Here is a 16,932-nt window from a genome sequence, read left to right as displayed (position 1 = left end):
TGGTGTCCTGGCCGTGGTGCGGGCTTCACTAAGCATCACATGGTCGCTCTGCTCAGACCTGAATGTCCTTGTTATTAACTGCCTGGTGCCCCCAGACATCAGGCTCCATTCCTTCTGGGAATGACCAAGTGGAAGCCACAGAGAAATGCCCCGAGCCAACCTGACTTGATGGGTTTTATTTTGGGACCACTGGTTCCCTCACTCAGCACGTTCCTCCCTGCCCTCCCCACACCGGGCCCAGCCCCAGCTGCGCTTGCGGGAGGAGGCAGACCCCCAGCCACGACCTGAGGCTGCTCCTGGTCTGTCTGTCGTGCCAGAAGGTGCCGGGGGCTCAGCGGTGACATGATGGGAGACTTGTCAGGGGGCAGGCTGATGGTCTGCGGGCCCGAGACTCCGGATCCCCGGGGGCCCCCACCTCCTCCTTGCTCAGGGGCGGTGGGCACATGAGTGAGCGTCCCCGGGCCCGGGGGGCTGCTCAGAGGGTCGGAGCAGTGGCTGCCGCGCCTGGCCGTGTCGGGCACACTCTGCACCTCTAGCTCCCGAGTCTGCAAAGTCAGGACGGAAGTGTCCACCTGCTTCACGTCTCAAAAATGTGCCACCTTCATTCAAATAGCCAACGTTCAGCTAGTATTTATTGACCTACTATGTGCCTGACAACACCCTACACACGGGGCTGTGGAGGGGCAACCCCTGCCCTTCTGGGGTGTCCACCCTGGCGCTCGGGCTAGCACACATCAGTGGGCAAATCGGGCCCCTGTGGCAGTGGGAGCCGGCCACCCCAGCAGAGGTGTGGATGGTGGCACGGGCGGGTCTGCTCACGAAGGGCATGGGGCCCAGGCGGGCTGTGGGCGCTCGGTGCGGAGGCCACCCTGCATCGCCTCCAGGCCAGGAACAGAGCTCCCAGCTCAGATGCAGCATCACCCAAGGACTGAGGCCAGGGCGAGAAGCTGTCTCCTCACAGGCACAGGTCCGGGCCCCGCTTCTGGACCCCCTCAGCTGGCTCACGGTGTCCCTGTCGGCTTCTGGGCCAGAGGGGAGGGTGGCCGGCTTAGCCTCAGCTCTGTGTTCCCCGAGAATATGCCTCAGGCACCCCAGACTCGGTGGGGGAGCCGGCCGGCTCAGCAGCTTCTCTGGGGAGAAGGTGCTGTCTGCACTCCTCACATTCAGGACATAGGGTCAGGGCACCTCCTCTGGCCCTCGTCATGCCCTGGTCGCTGAAAGGGCCACCTGTCGGCCTCTTCTCTCCACCTGGGCTTCTTGTCCATTTCTGACTACCCCAGCCCGGCTTCTCCAGGCCCTGCCCACCTGCCCCTTCTTCTACCTGGTGGGATTCAGTCTCAGTGGGCGGGGGTGGGGGAGTGGGGAATCGCTGGCATTTCACAAGTACCCAGCACAGGGCCTGGCCACGGCTAAGGGCTCAGGAAATATTTACAGGGTGAACGGGTGAGTGAATGAATGTTTGGCCCACTGCGGACAGCCGAGGGTGCTTTTCTGAAATGCCTGGGGAGCATCTTTGTAAACTGCCACAACCTCAAAACATCGATATGGGAGGTGCATTCGGCAGCCCTGACTGAGGACCAGCTCAGGGTACCGGGGGGGTGGGCCTGAGCTGAGGCAGGGCCCCCAGTGAGGGACAGGGAGAGGGGGCAGGAAGGGAGGTCCTGAGGAAGGGTGGGGGAGCCGAGGGAGCAGGCAGGGGCATGGTGCAGCGCGGAGAGTGGCACCCGGCACGCCAGCCTTTCCGCACAGCCCAGGCCTGGTTCTGGCATGCGCAGCGTTCATGAGCAAGTGAGTAATTAGGACAACCATTCCAGAGCCAGAGGATTAAGCTGCTGCTGAATATCAGTTAAGTTTGGAGCCTTTCCATGAAATTGAAGGAAAAGTTGACCTTACCAGACAGAAAACATTTCTAAAACTATGATTTCCCAGATCGAATGCACAGCATGCAGATCTTAATCCAGCAAATGCAGACTTTAGATGACATGGTCTCTTCCCCCTCAGGGGTCTGGGCCAGTGACAGAAACCACGAACGGACCACAGATGTAAGAACAGGCGCACGCACACTTGGGGGGCTTCAGTTTGGCTGGGGAGGCACCTGCACACTCCTACCTTGGTTAGGCTCATATTCGTCCCTGCGGGACTCTGTTTTTCTGTCATCTTCAAATGTCCCAAACAGTCAAACACATTTAGGACTTCAGCGTGTCTGGGAAGATCTACCGTACTCATTACACTTCCGGCCTGTCTTTGGAAGCCAGGAGGCCGGTGCAGAGGCCGGGGACACACCCCCCACTCCACACAGCCTTGGGGGAGGACAGGCTGGGCCAGGAGAGGCGGAGCGGTTCTGAGAGTCCTCGCTGCAGGGTGCGACCGGGGGGGGCGGGCAGGGGTGCCTGTGCATGGGCAGGGCACGGGATCTGGGGGCAAACAGATGTGGAGTGCATCCTGGCTTCTTGAATCCTGCCTTGTCACGTGGGGTAGCTTCACAGACTCTTCGTTTCGTCCTCTGTAAACGTGGCTCGGTGAGGCCCACCTGGCATTGGCAGGCCTCTCTGTAGGGCTGTAGGCCACCCGGACGCCATCGGCGAGAGGTCACAGGGGTGTGAAGGGCTCGCCGGTGGTGCCAGCCCCTTGCAGGAAGGCAGCAGGAAGGCATCCCCACCCTGCTAGGAATCTCCTCTGCAGCCCCGGTGGATGGCCGTGGCCAGCCACCACGAGGACGGCTGAACTGTCTCAGTCGGCGGGGAAGAACGGTATATAGGAAAGTCCGGTAGATAGCTAAAATCTGGGTTAGTCGTGTGACCTTGGAAAAGTCACTCTGTCTCTCTGATTCTCAGTTTCTGTATCAGTACAACGGAGACATCGTGGTCCTGTCTGTAGGGGGAGGATGTGAGAAGCCTAGTCTGGCACCTGGTACACAGTTGGTACTCAGTAAATGTTAGGTAAAAGGGAAAGTCCTGTTACTAAGTAATTTCCAGAAGCACTTGTCATGCACCTGTTGTACTCGGTGCTCCGAGGTAGCACGGCGCCGAATAGCATTCCTGGGGTCGGCAGGCTCTCCCTGGCTGGTTGCACTGCCGCTCACGGTGGGTCGGGAACTCTGACGCTTCATATAGTGTGATGCTATATTCTCAGTCATTTTCACATTAAAAAAAAGTAAAACATTTAAAAATAAATGGAAAGACCATCTATGCAGCTTTGGTGTCTAGGTTTTTCACTGGATATCATGAGCTTTTCCTCTTCACATATTCTCACCAGAAGTGGTTTTAAGTGGCTACCTAGTGGTCCATCCCTGGCTATTCTCAAATTTATTTAACCACTCTGATAGTGTTGGGCATTTAGGAATAAATGGCTTTTAAAAATGACTCATCTGTGGGGATGTCGTTCCTAAGCATTCACTGCTCCGTTGTTGAACAGTTCTGAGTTGCAGAGGAGAGGGCTGGCCGGTTGACAGGACCCCCTCCCAGCGTAGCAGCCCCTTGGCCCCTCAGATGGGAGCCTGTGGGGCAGGGCAGGTGGCAGGTGCCCCCACGTGCTGTGTGGCAGCTAAGTCGCTGGCTACCATCACCCAAAGAACCGTATCAATTTCAAGCTTCATTGGAGTTGAGGCAGCAAAGCAAAGATGGCAATTCAACATTTTAACAAATAGGAAACATTTCTAGTCCAGCCAGACTTTGACATGTTTTCCAGCTATTAGAAATTGTTGATGGTTTATTTTTCATTGACACGTAGTAGAGAATGCCAGGAAGTCTGCAAAGAGGCAAGGGTCCCGTGGCTCTGGGACAAAGCTCGTCTCCCTGTGGGGCTGGAGCTGACCAGAACTGAGAAGCAGGTGGAAGGCGCCTCTTATGTAAAGGCTTTGAGTTTTAGAACAAAAGGAAGAGGCTCAAAGGAGGGGAGGCAGCATCTGGCCCCTTTCCCTCCACCTCTTCCTCTAAAAATGATGGAAATAGACTTGGATTCTGGCTTTAGTTCATTTCTGCCAAAAGAAATAAATTAGACATTGAAATGTGCAGCTGATCCCACGGCCTTCCCAGGGGAGGCGTGATGCTCCCCAGATGCCTCCAGAGTCCTTGGAGGGAGAAGTTAGGGCCGTTCCCGGCTCAGGGGCCGGGGGAGCCGTCCCTGGTGGTTCCTGTCGGGAGGTGGGTCTTGTCCTGAAACAGCCGAGTTCAGGCTGTGTGTTCAGCCCTCTGTAGGTCAGACCTCTAGGCTTGGGTGGTGTGTCTGGTGTCTCCCAGTTGTGCTCTCAAAGACAGGAGGCTTCCCGAGGGCTGCCCCGGGCTCTGTCCGCACGTGTGTGGGGAGCGAGGACCACAGGCCGCTCTGCATTGCGCTGTAGACTGTGGAGGCTCCGTGAAACCTGGCTGAGGTGTAGACCGTGGTCTGGGCAGTGTGGATGGAGCCCTCCCTGCCACGGACGAGCCTGTGTGGCACACAGACTGGGGGCTGTGCATAAGCCAGACCGGCGGAAGCTTCTGGCAGGCAGGGTGCTCTGAACGCCCCCCACCGCTCCGCACGCTTGAGCATCTGGCGGGGTTCCGGCAGTTGTCATGAAGGAATGAAGGAATGCACTATTTCGTTTGTTCTCCGTGGGTCCCCAGCACTAGCCTGTGCACAAAGGGGGCCCCACCCAGTAATTGTATCAAATACGTGACCGACAGACCCCAGGGAGAGGTTCTTGGGGTCTCAGCCTGCAGCGGTGGAGGGTGGGGAGCCTGGGGTTGGGCCTCTGCAGGTCCGAGCCCTCCCCTGACTCCAGAGCTTGCCCTACTGGACACCACCCGCTAACCCTGCAGACCCGAGCCGCACTCACTCTGCGTCGCAGTGTTCGGGCGCTGCTGTCTCCCTCCTTCCGTTGAGCCCCCCCCAGCCCTGCCGTAGGCTTCCCTTGGCATTCATTGTCTCCTCGCTGGAGACACCTCCCATTACTGACTTGAGCTGTCCTTTGGATCTGCTTGAGTGGGCTTCTCATGGCAGAGAGGGCCTGAGCGCCTGAGGGCAGGGCTCTGGGTTCGAGCCATAGACGCTGGCTTTCAACTCCGGCACAAGCCAGTCACCCCCGGAGCCTCCTCCTGTAACATCCACAAAGTTGGGATAGAGGCCGCAGGCTGCATGAGGATGAATGAGAGCGAATATGTGACAGCACTTTGCACACTGTAAGGTGCTTTCTGGAGGTCAGGGGCGGCTGTGAGCACAGGGCTGTTGCTGGCGTGCCATGGGTCTCTGGGGACTGAGAGCTCAGAAGTGCTGCCCGGCGCATCGGCTACTCTGCTCGGGCTGTGCTCTCGACTTCCCTTGGGACCAGAGTCGCCCCTACTTCCTGGCTTCCAGATGCCCAGCAGGGCACCATGTCCCGGCCCGGACACGCTGACTCTGCAGAGGATGTGCAGTGAATGACAGAGGTAGCTAAGCCTCCCCAGGCCAGGCATGGGTCTAGGACTTTACACCCACAGATGCCTTTATTTTTCCCGGCAGCCCTCAGAGGCGGGAACTAATGTTCCCCCCACTGGACACATGAGACAGTCGAGGCGGAGAGAGGAGGAGCGGGCAGCCTAAGGCCACACAGCCGGGAAGGGGCTGTGTCCAGAGCTGTGCTGCCTGGCGGTTCTTGGCTGGAAGATGCAGTGAACACTGGGGGCGCACCCCTGCCTGCCCCGCCCCCTGCAGGGGGGCCCTCTTTGCTCCCCAGCAACTCTCTGCCACCCTGCCTCCCTCCCTGCTCTTGACCTAACCTGGGTGGTGAGAACACCGGCCGGGACGTTCTACGTCATGCCGGAGAAAACCCTGCATGGTCAGAGATGGAAGGAGCTCAGGAATCCTCTGGTTCGGGTTTGTTCAGAGAGAGGCCCAGGCTGGAGATTGAAGCCCTAACGTAGAAAAGCAGCCCAAAAAGGAATTATGTTCATACGACTTGTGAGCATGGAGGCAAAATTCTAAATGACCCATGCGCAAACTGGGCCGCGGAGAGCAAACGTGATGCCTCCTGCCCAGGCAGCCTCCATCCCAGGAAGGCAAGTGGGCTTTAACTCTAGAAAACAGAGGCTGGGGGGGGGGGGGGGTTGCTCAGCCCCCGCAGCCCCAGGCCCAGCCCAAGGCAGGACCTGCTGGCCGTGCCCCTGAGCCCCCTTCCCCTTTGCACAGCCCCTCGACCGACCCCATTCCTAATTCTCTTTCCATTTCTCCGGCAGGATTCCATGTTTTCGTTGGCCCTGAAATGCCTTATCAGTCTGTCTACCATCATCCTTTTGGGTTTGATCATCGCCTACCACACGCGGGAGGTCCAGGTAGGTGCTGGCGCCGGGGCTCTTCCCTTCCGGCTTGGAACCCCATGAGAGAGGGAAGTGGGGTTGCCCTGGGCCTTCAGAACGGTGTGACAGATCTTCATTTGGGGGCCCCTGAAGCGAACATGGCCTCATGATCTGGGGGGCAGTCCTGGTCCGCATCCTCATGGCTGCGCCGTGAGAGCCCCGTACCTTCTCTGTCTCTTGCTGGAGGCTTTCAGAGCTTGAACCCCAGACCGCCCCCGCATTGAGGCAGCCCCGTCTCGTGTCCCCTTGCGCACACATGCACGCATTGCACCAAATACCACCAGCAGTCCATATTTCTCAGTGGTGTGGCCGTTACCCCCACTGGACCCTGAAGGCTGGGAAGGAGTCACTCTCTTGGTGGGATACAAGTCTGATGTGGGTGAGGGGTTGCTGTTTCTTGGTGCTCAGAAATGACTCAGCCCCCGGAGAAGTGTCGGCTGGGCCTCTGGGTGCACTTCCAGGCCGAGGACAGGCAGCCCCTCTGGGCTGGGGCGGGGAAGGGGTGCAGGAGTGAGCAGACCTGCAGCATCTTCTCAGGACACTGGGGCCCCATCGCCCGGCCCCACAGGCTGACCCTCTCCACTGCAGACTGGGTAGTTCTAGAACCTCAGATGCCTTTCCTCACATGCATGTGAGTCAGGATGTAATCCGGGTCCCTGGGCTGGAGGAGGGCACAGCCACATCTGGGCCACAGGCGACAGACCGACAAGGACCAGAGCTCACAGTCAGAGAAACCGGCTTGAGTCTCGACTCTTCCCACGGTGTGTCTTTGGCCAGCCCTGACCTTTCTCCATCTGTCTGGAGCAGCTTTCACAGAGGACAAGCAGTGCTCTGTGAGCCAGAAACACTATGCAAATCTTGTCCCCGTTGTTGTGGGGCTTTCTGGGCGGGTGGCTGCACAGGCAGATGCGGGTAGGTGTCGGGGCCCTGGGCCGGCCTGGATGGCTCCCGGCCACCATGGCAGGGTTCCCGGCTGTGGATGGCCAGAGGACACTGATCCAGAAGCCGCGACCCTCGGGGGCTCACAGGTGCTCAGACAGACGTTTGCTCTGAGCGCCGCATCCAGACACCACCAAGAAGTTTCCTTCTCGGAGTTGGAACTGCGTGGAGCTGGTGGCCTTTGACCCAGGCCGTGGTTGTCAGCCCCCGGCAGGAGCCAGTGCAGGCAGGAGGGGCCAGGCCTATCCTGCCCTGAACCAGCCGTGGGGCCCAGGGATTCCTTCGACCCCTCTGAACCCCCGTGTCTCATCCGGAGGGAGCCCATTTGCTACGTATCCCCCTGACCTGTGTGGAAGATGTCACCCAGGCCCAAGAGAAAAGGCCGAGTCCTGGAGCTCGGCTGTGCCCCGGGCTTGAGGGAGGCGGGGCGCGGAGCAGGTCCCAGCCTCAGCTCTCAGACCTGGCCCATCCCAGCCCGGTGCAGCGCCACCAGCTCGCTCGGCGCCCCTTGTCCTAACGCGGCTCACACCCAGTCTCCACTTTGCCCTAGTTATGGGCAGTAGAGGACACTGTTTCGGCCGCTTATTTTCGCCTGGCCGTCACAGTTTGCACTGAGTCCTGGCTCAGACACTTTGGCCTGCAGGACCTGGGGTCAATGACAGCTTCTCTGGGCCTCAGTTTCCCCATGTGAAGTATGGACACCCTAGTACCCACTTTGCTGGACTCTGAGAGGGTTGGTAACAGTGGAGTCCGGGGTGGAAGCTGGTGGTCTTCCTGTGACCTCTGCCCCCCACTTCCAGCTGGGCACCCTCCTGCAGGAGGCTGGACCCCCCCACCCTTCTGCACCGCCCCCCCCAGCCCGGGCTTGCCTGCGCTCTCAGCCTCCAGAGCTGTGCCCCGTGGCCCCGTGGCCCCCCATCATGTGGGGAGTCACAGTCCCTGGCTCCCTCTGTCCCTTACCTTTCCAGTAAAGCGACTTCTGCACAGAGCTGGACCTTCTCCTGCCTGAAGGACGCGGGGGTGGTTTGGGTCCCGGCAGTCAGCTCGGGGAGAGCTTGCTCCTACGGGGCTCCCTCGGACGCACCTCGCCCGACCACATTGCAGTTCCCTGTTCTGTATCTTTCTCCCCAAACTTAGGGACGGTGATGTCATGAATCTTTGCATTTCCAGGGACCCACAGTGTCTGACAAAGAGCAGGGGTTTGCAGGGCCTCTTTTGAGTAAAAGGGCGCTGGATGCAGGATGTCCGGTGTCCAAGCCCTTGGGACTCTTCCTTCGCTCTGTGGTCTTGGGCCTCGGTGTCCCCATCTGTCAAGTGGGGCTCCTAAGCCTCCTCATTCTGTAATGCTCTGGTTTGGGTCCGAGCGCAGCAGGAGGGGGGTGGACAGCTGGGGGTGCTGTGCCGGGAGCACCTGTGGGGGTGGGGAGCCCAGCTGCTGCTCATCTGCGGGAAGCGGGGTGGGGGGTGGCTCGCCCCCTCCGTGGGGCCGAGGCAGGGGCTTGTGTGAAGGACGTGCTCACCACTTCCCACACCAGCTGCTGTGCACTTGGCACAGACACGTGACTGTGTCGCCCGCCCCCCCCCCCCCCCCGCCGCCCTAGACACTCGCATCCAGGCCCCCGGCCCTGGCACACAGGAGGCTGGGGTGCCTTCTGGAATCGTATTCCTCGTGTCAGTTTGGGTGGCTTGTGTTTTCGAGGCACAATTCTGAAACTGGGTGGCTCTTAACTGAACTCTGGCTTCTGTCGTGGAGCCTCAGGCTTGGCAGGCTCCCGGAGGTGACCAGGTACCCCCACCTGTGCAGGAACCCCCCTACCTCTGTGGGCTCTGCCTGTGACAGGGAGCCACTGCCTCTTGAGGGGTGTCTCTGCCGGTCGAGGGGGGCTCTCCCCTGGTTGAGGGGGACTCTCCACCGGTCGAGGGGGGCTCTCCGTCGGTAGAGGGGGGCTCTCCTTTGATGAGCAGCATGGGTTTTTGGAAAGTCTGCCCTCTGCTGTGAGGAAGCAGGCCTCCCCGGAGCGTCCCCTCAGCCCCGAACAGGGATGAGCAGGGGCCCATGTCTCCCACAAGGCAGCTCTGTCGTTTGAAGATGGCCGCCCCATTTCTCCTCAGGTTTTTCTGCTTGGCTTTCTGGAGCATGGAGATTTCAAAGGCTCAGGCATCTGTTATGCTCAGGCCAGTGTGAACTGGAAAGAAATGCAAACACAAAAACCGGGCGTTTCATTTATTTACCAGAACTTGGGAAACGCTCCTCCCAGGAGAGTCCGCTGCCCGCGGTCTGCTGTCACCACCCAGCCCCGGGGACAGCGCCGGCCTGCCGTCCCCAGGCTGCAGCCCCGCGTGTCCGAGGCCGCCGCGCAGACACAGCGAACGCCTTCTCGTCCCCCGCTCTTGCACTGGCCACACGCGTGGTGGGTCCACTCTGCCGAGCCTGGTGCTCTGCCCTGGAAGCCCACCTTTGCTCCCCAATTGCCACCCTTGAGGGAAGCCGCGGCTCGGACTAACGTCTCTGGTACCACCCTGAAGGCAGGGTAGCAGGTGGTGGGGAACTTGGACTCTAGGGTAGCCGGGTGTGGGTTCAAATCATGCTCTTTGTCACATTTTACTGTCTCTGGTGGCCTTTAGCAAGTTACTTAATCCCTCTTAGTCAATCTCCTTTCTGCAAAATGGGGCTGATAATAGTATGTACCACAAAGGGTTGTTGTGCATTAGAGAATTTATGCCAAACACCTTAGCTGAACCAAGGACGTGTTTGCTTGGCAGACAGGGTAGACAGGACATCTCAAAGCAAACCAAGGCCCTGAGACGGGAAACTACAGCATGCATCCCCACTGTCTCAGGACAAGGTCCTGCAAGAGGAGATGGATGGGTCCATGGATACAGGCAGTGCCAGTGGGAAGCTGGGTGTCCCAGGGAAGGGTTTCAAGCTTGGTGATGCCCTGCACCAGGGCAAGACGTGAGCCAGGACAGGAGGGGCCGTGCAGGAGGGACGCTGAGCATGTGGAATTGCCCAGACTTGGTCACCTGTTAGGATGGAGGTGCTGTCTGCAGAGAGGGGAGGAGCCCCCCTGCTGCTTGGGTAGCTTAGGGGCTGGGAGTGCCATTCAGACTGAAGCCACAGGAGGTTGAGGTGGGAGTGATAACCAGGTCAGTCTGGGGCGTGCTGAATCTGAGGTCTGGCAGGGTGGGGCAGGGAGGGACCTAGCCACCTCCAGGCCAGGGCTGCAGAGGCCCCCAGGCGGGTGGGTGTGAGAGGAGAGACAGGGCAGACCCCTGGAGGAGAAGGAACAGTCAGGGAGGCCCGCGGAGACCCAGGAGGCAGGAGCACTGGTTATGGCGCAGGGAGGTCAAGGAGCTGGGGACACCGGTCATTTGCCTTGGGCCATGGCAGGGTCCATGTGCCCCTCATCCACTGGGAATGTCAGTCACAGGGCAGTCGTGGGAGGTAAGACAGTGAGTGCAGGCCAGTCTTCTGTCTAACATGTTGGGCTGTGAAGGCAGGAAGCCAGAGTGGCAGCTGGAGAGGACACAGTGCTAAGGGAGGGGTGTCTGATCCATTTTTATAGAGACTGCATGTGGCCATCAGCTGCCAGGAAGGGGCCAGTTGGGAGGGGGAGGAAGTAATGGGCCAGGTTCTGGTCCAGGAGCCTGCGGGGGTGCGGGGCGGGGCTTGCTCTCCGGGGGAGGAGCCTGCAGGAGGGGGGTGGCTCGCTGGGGAGGAGCCTGCAGGAGGGGGGTGGCTCGCTGGGGAGGAGCCTGCAGGAGGGGGCGGGGCTCGCTGAGGAGGAGCCTGCAGGGGGGGTGGGGCTCGCTCTCCCGGGGAGGCGGTGCCCTGGCTCGGAGTCTGGGGCCCGGGTGGGGGAGCAGCACACCCGTTCTGGAAGTAGGAGCAGAGCCTTGGTGAAGCCACGGGGCGGGAAGCTGCAGGGCACAGAGCAGGGGCAGAAAATTCACCCCGTCCAGCCCCGCGTGCGCACGGAGCTTCAGAGGTCGTTAATCTCAGTCTGTGGTTACTGGTCAAAAGTCAAAGTCAAAGGGGTGAGGTAGCCACTCTTGTTTGGGGGTGTCGCTCTCCTCAAGAGCTGATGCTGGCTTCCAGAGGCTTCTAAGCCTGCCTCAGACCTGATAGGAACGCAGTGACAGTAACGAGATACGGGCCTCCAACCGCATGGGTTGAAACACAGGGGCCTGTGAAACGGGACACTGGTGATTTAGTAAGTGTGTCTAAGTGGGTGTTTTTTTTTTAAATGCCAGTAAGTTCTCGGCTGACAGGGAAATGACTTCAAATTATAGGACATAAATTATATTCAAGAGACAGCTCATGTTAGGGAGGGGCTCACCTCCCACGGCGTCGTGGGCCCACAGGGCGGAGCGCCCTCCTGGGTGTGTGTAACAGGCCGCCGCAGGGACACGGCCATCCGGGGTGCAGGAGGCTTTCCTGAGGCCCGCATGCTTCGAGGATCCACTGCTGAATGAGTTGGTGGCGTCTGCCTTTGGGGAACAGGACAGCGCAGGCCAGGTCTGGCTCTGGACCCTCACCCTCCCTCTCCGCGTGGAAGAAGATGCCCCCTGAGCTCACCCCACCCCCCAGGACTACCTGGTCCAGGGCTGGGAATCCAGAAATAATCCAGGCCATTCCCTGCCTTTGGAGGCTGCTTGTCCTAGACCTCGATGCATGGGACCGGGCTAAGCCACGGTGTGAGGTGTGTGTGATACTGTGTGCACAGAGGGCAAGGCAGGTGTGTCACAGGGAGGTGAGGCTTTGGCTGAGTCCCGCCTTCATCGGGAGCAGGGACCTTGTATGTTTGTATGAAACTGGCCTGGAGCATTTCAGGGCAGTGGAGAAAGAAGAGAAGGAATGGGTGTCTGTCCTCCAAGGGAGGTGGTGGCTGCCTAACACCAGTGGGGCACGGTTTCTGTCCTTGGAGGCCTCTGGTAGACATTTCCTGGGGTGGGTGTCTCTGGCTGGCTGGCTGATGGATTTCACTTGCCTTCACTGGCTCCAAGACGGGCCAGTGGCCCAGGCACTCCCTTTGGGCTGAACAGATTGGGGACCCCTGAGACCCCAAGACCTCCAGGAGTGTCCCCAGCCACCGGGGGCCGGGAGCTGGCTTGGCGCTGGCTCTGATCCCTGCATCAAGTGTCTGATGTTGAATTGTAACCCCCATTTCTTGCCCGCACCCGCTCCCTGCTGTGAGTCCGTGTGGAGGGGACGACGTGACTCTGTTGTGTCCCGGAGCTGGAGCGCCTAACAGAGCAGGTGTCCAGTGAGAACAAAGAAAGGAATGAGGGCAAGCGTGGGGGCAGGCGGGCGGACATATTCTCCCCTCACTCAGTAGGAGAGGAAAGAGCCTCTGTGTGGCCGACTGACCCTGAGGCCACAGTCCTGTTCTGGCCTCTGCGGCTGCGTGGCACGGGGCCCGGGTCTGCGAGCTGACCACCCCTGTGGGGCCTCCTTCCCTATACCCTCACTGGTCCCAGCCTCTCCCCTGTGCCGCCGGCCACCGATTGCCATGGTTACCACGCTAGCCCTGGCAGTCTCTGTGTGACATTTTGGGTTTATTTGCTAAATATTTAAACATTTGGGTTTAACCCTTTCTGTCTCAAAGAGGGCCTCCCTGCCCGGCTGCCCTCCCGGAGCCCGCGGGGCTCGCGTGCGGTGTCTCAGATGCTGGTACTGACTCTCTTGTTTTGTCACCTGGAAATATCACCCTGTCTCATGTGCCTCGGCAGGGCACGTGCTGTGTCTGTTAGCAGGTATGAAACCGTGGCCCCGGGCACGTTCAGACTTACCAGGCCAGTGTGGCCAGTGCGACCAGTACCGGCCTACAGTCAGCCCGCCCCAGCTCTTGTGACTTCCAGGCAGAGGCCTCTTGCCAGGTCCTCCAGAAGCTTCCTCAGCTTCAGGAGTCCGACACAGTGGGGGTGTCCTCCACCCTTGAACCTTTGCGGGGCCCGATCTCTGTGTGAGCTTGGACGAGAGCAGGAGGGAGTGCCCCTGTCAACCTCGGTGCTGTCCTCTGTGGGGCGAGCGGGCTGGGCCAGATGACCTTTGGGGCCTCTGATCGCATCCAGGGTTCCGTGTCCGAAGGGTGCCCAGTATAGAGGAGAGAAAGGCTGAGGGAGGGAGCCGTGATGGGCCTGGTAACGAGGAGGCCCTCGTGCGGGGCCATCCGAGCAGCTTTGCCCTTCTCCTGCCCTCCTGGCCTTTGCCCAGAAAGGAAGCTGGCTGTTGCCTCAGAATAGCCTCCAACCTGAAATAGGAAAAATTGCAGATGGTTCTTTGGCTTGGACATCTTAGAGTTTAAAGGTGGCTCCTGTTACGTCTCTTACAACTATGCACTGGTCGGACATCTAAAAGCTTTTAGGATAATTAAAGTCAGTGACCAGCCTCCCTTCCCAGTGCCAACTCCCAGTCTCCTTCCATGAGGACGGACGCCCACTCGCCACAGGCCCCGGGGGGCGAGGGCCTAGCGGCATAGGATGTTCTGTGTCCCTGCGGGGGCCCGTGTGTGTGCCGCCGCCGGTGACTTTCCCAGAGTCAGTCCATCCCATTTAGTATCATTGTTGCTACTGTCTTCAAAGAATGCTCTTCCCCCGACCCGGCGGTTCTCCATCAGGCATGGGCAGCAGAGCCCCTTGCTCTGCCTGCACCCCCAAGGCCAGTGAACCCCCTGCCTGGGGTTGTGTGTTTTGAGAGCCCCACCTCCCGGTCTTCTCCTAGCCGCCGCCCCCGGGGCTGTCCCTGCTGTGCCAGACGCAGCGCGGGACATCGTGAGGATGCACCGATTCTAAAGACAGCTGGCTCTCCGCAGATTTGGGGAGTTTCTAGTGTTCTGGACAACTGTCCTTGCGTTGGACCACCAAGAAAATTCTGAGCATTCTAGTGTCCCAAGAAGGCAGATGGTCAAATTCTCAAAAACCCGATCACGGGAGAAAACATGGGCTGTGCTGGGTTTATCTTTGAATTAAAGAATTCAGGACAGCTGAGTCCCGCAGAGCTACACTCTGACCGTGGCGCAGACACAGACGTGTGGGCTTGTGGGGAGGCTGCTGGGCCTGTGGTCTGTAGACGCAGGGCCACGTCCTGAGTCTGTCACTTCAGCGCGTTTATAAAACACGTGGTGAAGCGTACATAACATTTGCCATTTTAACGGTTTCTGAGCGTCCAGCTGAGCCCTGCTCGCGGCCTGCCACTGTCCCCACCATCTGCCCCCGGAGCCGACTTGTCGTCTCGTAGGTAACCTTACGCCCCTCGAGGGGCCTGGGCGCGGGCGCTCCTCCCAGGCCCTGGCTCCTGCCCGCACGCCCGGTGGCACGCCCGGCGTCGGACCCCGAGCCTGCCTTCCCCGTGCCGGCCCCCCCACGGCGCCGGCCCGTGCTCCGCTCCCAAGTTTAGATTCGGGGAGTGGTTAGTAAAGCCACAAACGCTAGTGACGGCCCCTCTGCTTGCTGACCCCTGCGTGCTGCACTCGTGCCTGTGTGACCTCGGGGGCGGGGGGGGGGGGGCAGAAGGGCCCGGGGCGGTTCTGTCATTATCCCTGTTGTGCAGGGAAGGCAGCCAGAGTCGAGCCGCGCCCAGCGTCCGGGCCAGCAGGGAGAGGCGGGGCCGGCTGGAGCCAGGTCCTCGGAGCCCAGCCCCGCGGGCTTGCAGCGCCCCGGGGACAGAGCGCCGACCCAGACTGTGTCTCCCGTCCCTGCTCCACAGGCCCCAAAAGCAGCCTTGAAGTTGGGCTGAGCCAGGTGGACTCCCCTCCGAAAAGGGGCGCGAGGTGCCATGACAGGGCCCAGGGTCCGCGCAGCAGCACCCGGCCCCCCCACCCCAGCCACCCCTCTAGGAGGGGCCCAGCACCTGCTTCACGGGGGCTCTTCTGCCTGTTAGAAACCCCTTCCTGATCCCGGTTTCCCCGTTGTCCTCCTCCTGGGTCCCAGGTGAGGCCCGGCACCCTCGGGGTGGCAATGCCAGCTGTCTGAACTGGGACATGGCCTCCCGTCCCGCCCCTGCCAGGCTGGAGTCTTCCTGGCTGCCTGGCCAGGCTCCCTCCTGGGTCTTGTTCTTTCCTGCCGTCCGAGGGGCCACCTCCTGTGCCCACTTGCTCCTTCCCTGGACCCACAGTGTCCCTGCCTATCCCCGGTCCCAGAGCCAAGGCCTGCCTGGGGTGCATCTGGCCTTCCCTTTAGACCCTGAGCCTTGGCCTGTCAGTGGCCTGCGGAGGGGGGTCAGGCTTCTGCAGCTTCCTCTTTCCCACGCATACTTCCTTGTCCTTCTGGCTTTCCCCTGGTAAGGGGCCGGCAGCCTCACCGCTAGCCTCCTTGGTTGGACTTCCCAGGGCCTTCTCCTCCCCAGATGAAACATCCGCAGCTTCCCTGGTGCAGTTAGGGGCCCTGTCTCTGCCTTGCCCCTGCTGTTCCGACTCGGCCCACTTGGTCTGCACCTGCCAAGGCCTGCGAGCTGGTCGGTACAGAGCGCCATGCACCTGCTTTCTTATTCTGACACTGCGGCCAAAGACAGCGCCGTTGACTTGCATCCAGCCGGTCGGTGAACGTTGACACTCATGTTTATGAAAACCCTCTCTCTGTCACAGAGGTGCTAAGCCACCGGCTCCACACCCCCGACCCCAGTCTCCTACCCTTGCTTGCATGGTTGGCTTTTTGAGGGAAAAGCCTCATCTTTGGTTTGCCTGTTAGGCAACCCCCTTTTGCTCAGCTCATCCCTCTAGACTGCCTGGGTCTCGTCTGCGTGTTTGGGGGCCCTCCTTGCTTCCTCTTCCTATGTTTGGTGAGCCCGACTATAATCGCTTCATCCAAACCACTGATATGACCGTGGAACCACAAACGGAATCTGGGGAGATAATCTTCCTTTTGGGTGGGTTAAAGACAGAAGGAATGGAGAAAAAGGAATTCAAGATTTGCAAATCTTTCTTGTTCTAAGCATTTTGTGGCGACCCCTTCGGCCATGGTTTTATGCTCTTCCCGAGCCCACCCTCCCCAAATAAGCTCTGCTCTGCATTCACAGAGCCACACTCAGGGCGGGCGGTGAGCTGCGAGTCGCGGGCTGGCTGCCGCCCTCTGTGGACCCGGCCACCAGCAGGACGGGGTCCGCCACAGCAGTGTGCTTCCGCAACAGTCCCCGAGCCGCTCTCAGCCGCAGCCGCCGGGCTCGGCTGTGACTGCTGTCCCGTGGCCCCGCCGGCCGCAGCCCCGCACCGTCTGTCAGTGGCCGGCCACAGTGGAGCCATCCGCCAGGTGCAGAGCTGCCTCCCCTGCCAGACTGGGCTCCGCGAGGCCGCTCCGACTAGGTCTGTTCTGCCGTGGTGGCACCGCACGCCCCGCCCCGCCCTGGCCTCAGCTCCCTCGTTTGTGCAGCCGGGGCAAGGCTCCTCCCGGCCCTCTCTGGGGGCTCTTGCTAGAATGTGCTAGAAACCTCGTTGGTTTGAGAACGAAGAGAAATGACCACCACTGTGTGTGGAACTGGGGGGAGGTAGTGGGCAGGGCAGCGTCTGTCCTCCTGCTGATGTTAGAAATAGCACCTCAGGGGAGGCCCCCTGAGGCCCGGAGGTCTGTTCTGAGCCAGGCACCGCGGGGAGGGCAAGGGCCCCGCCCCCAACGGGCTTGCGTTCTAACGGGCAGAGAAGCGCTCAAGTCTCACCACCGCCTTGGCCGCCGAGTGCTGGGACACTTGCAG

General features: G+C 60.3%; 1 protein-coding gene across 1 annotated transcript in view; it reads left to right on the top strand.

The window, feature by feature from the left end:
- KCNN3 (potassium calcium-activated channel subfamily N member 3) overlaps positions 1–16,932 on the top strand; it is a 128,390-nt gene that overhangs the window by 29,398 nt on the left and 82,060 nt on the right. Inside the window, exon 2 of the mRNA XM_027613344.2 lies at positions 6,189–6,284. Within this exon, the coding sequence (XP_027469145.1) occupies positions 6,189–6,284 (96 nt within the window). The remainder of the gene's footprint in view (positions 1–6,188; positions 6,285–16,932) is intronic.

This window comes from Zalophus californianus, chromosome 10 (assembly GCF_009762305.2).
Source record: "Zalophus californianus isolate mZalCal1 chromosome 10, mZalCal1.pri.v2, whole genome shotgun sequence".
Lineage (NCBI taxonomy): Eukaryota > Metazoa > Chordata > Mammalia > Carnivora > Otariidae > Zalophus > Zalophus californianus.
This window is presented reverse-complemented; position numbering and strand designations above follow the sequence as displayed.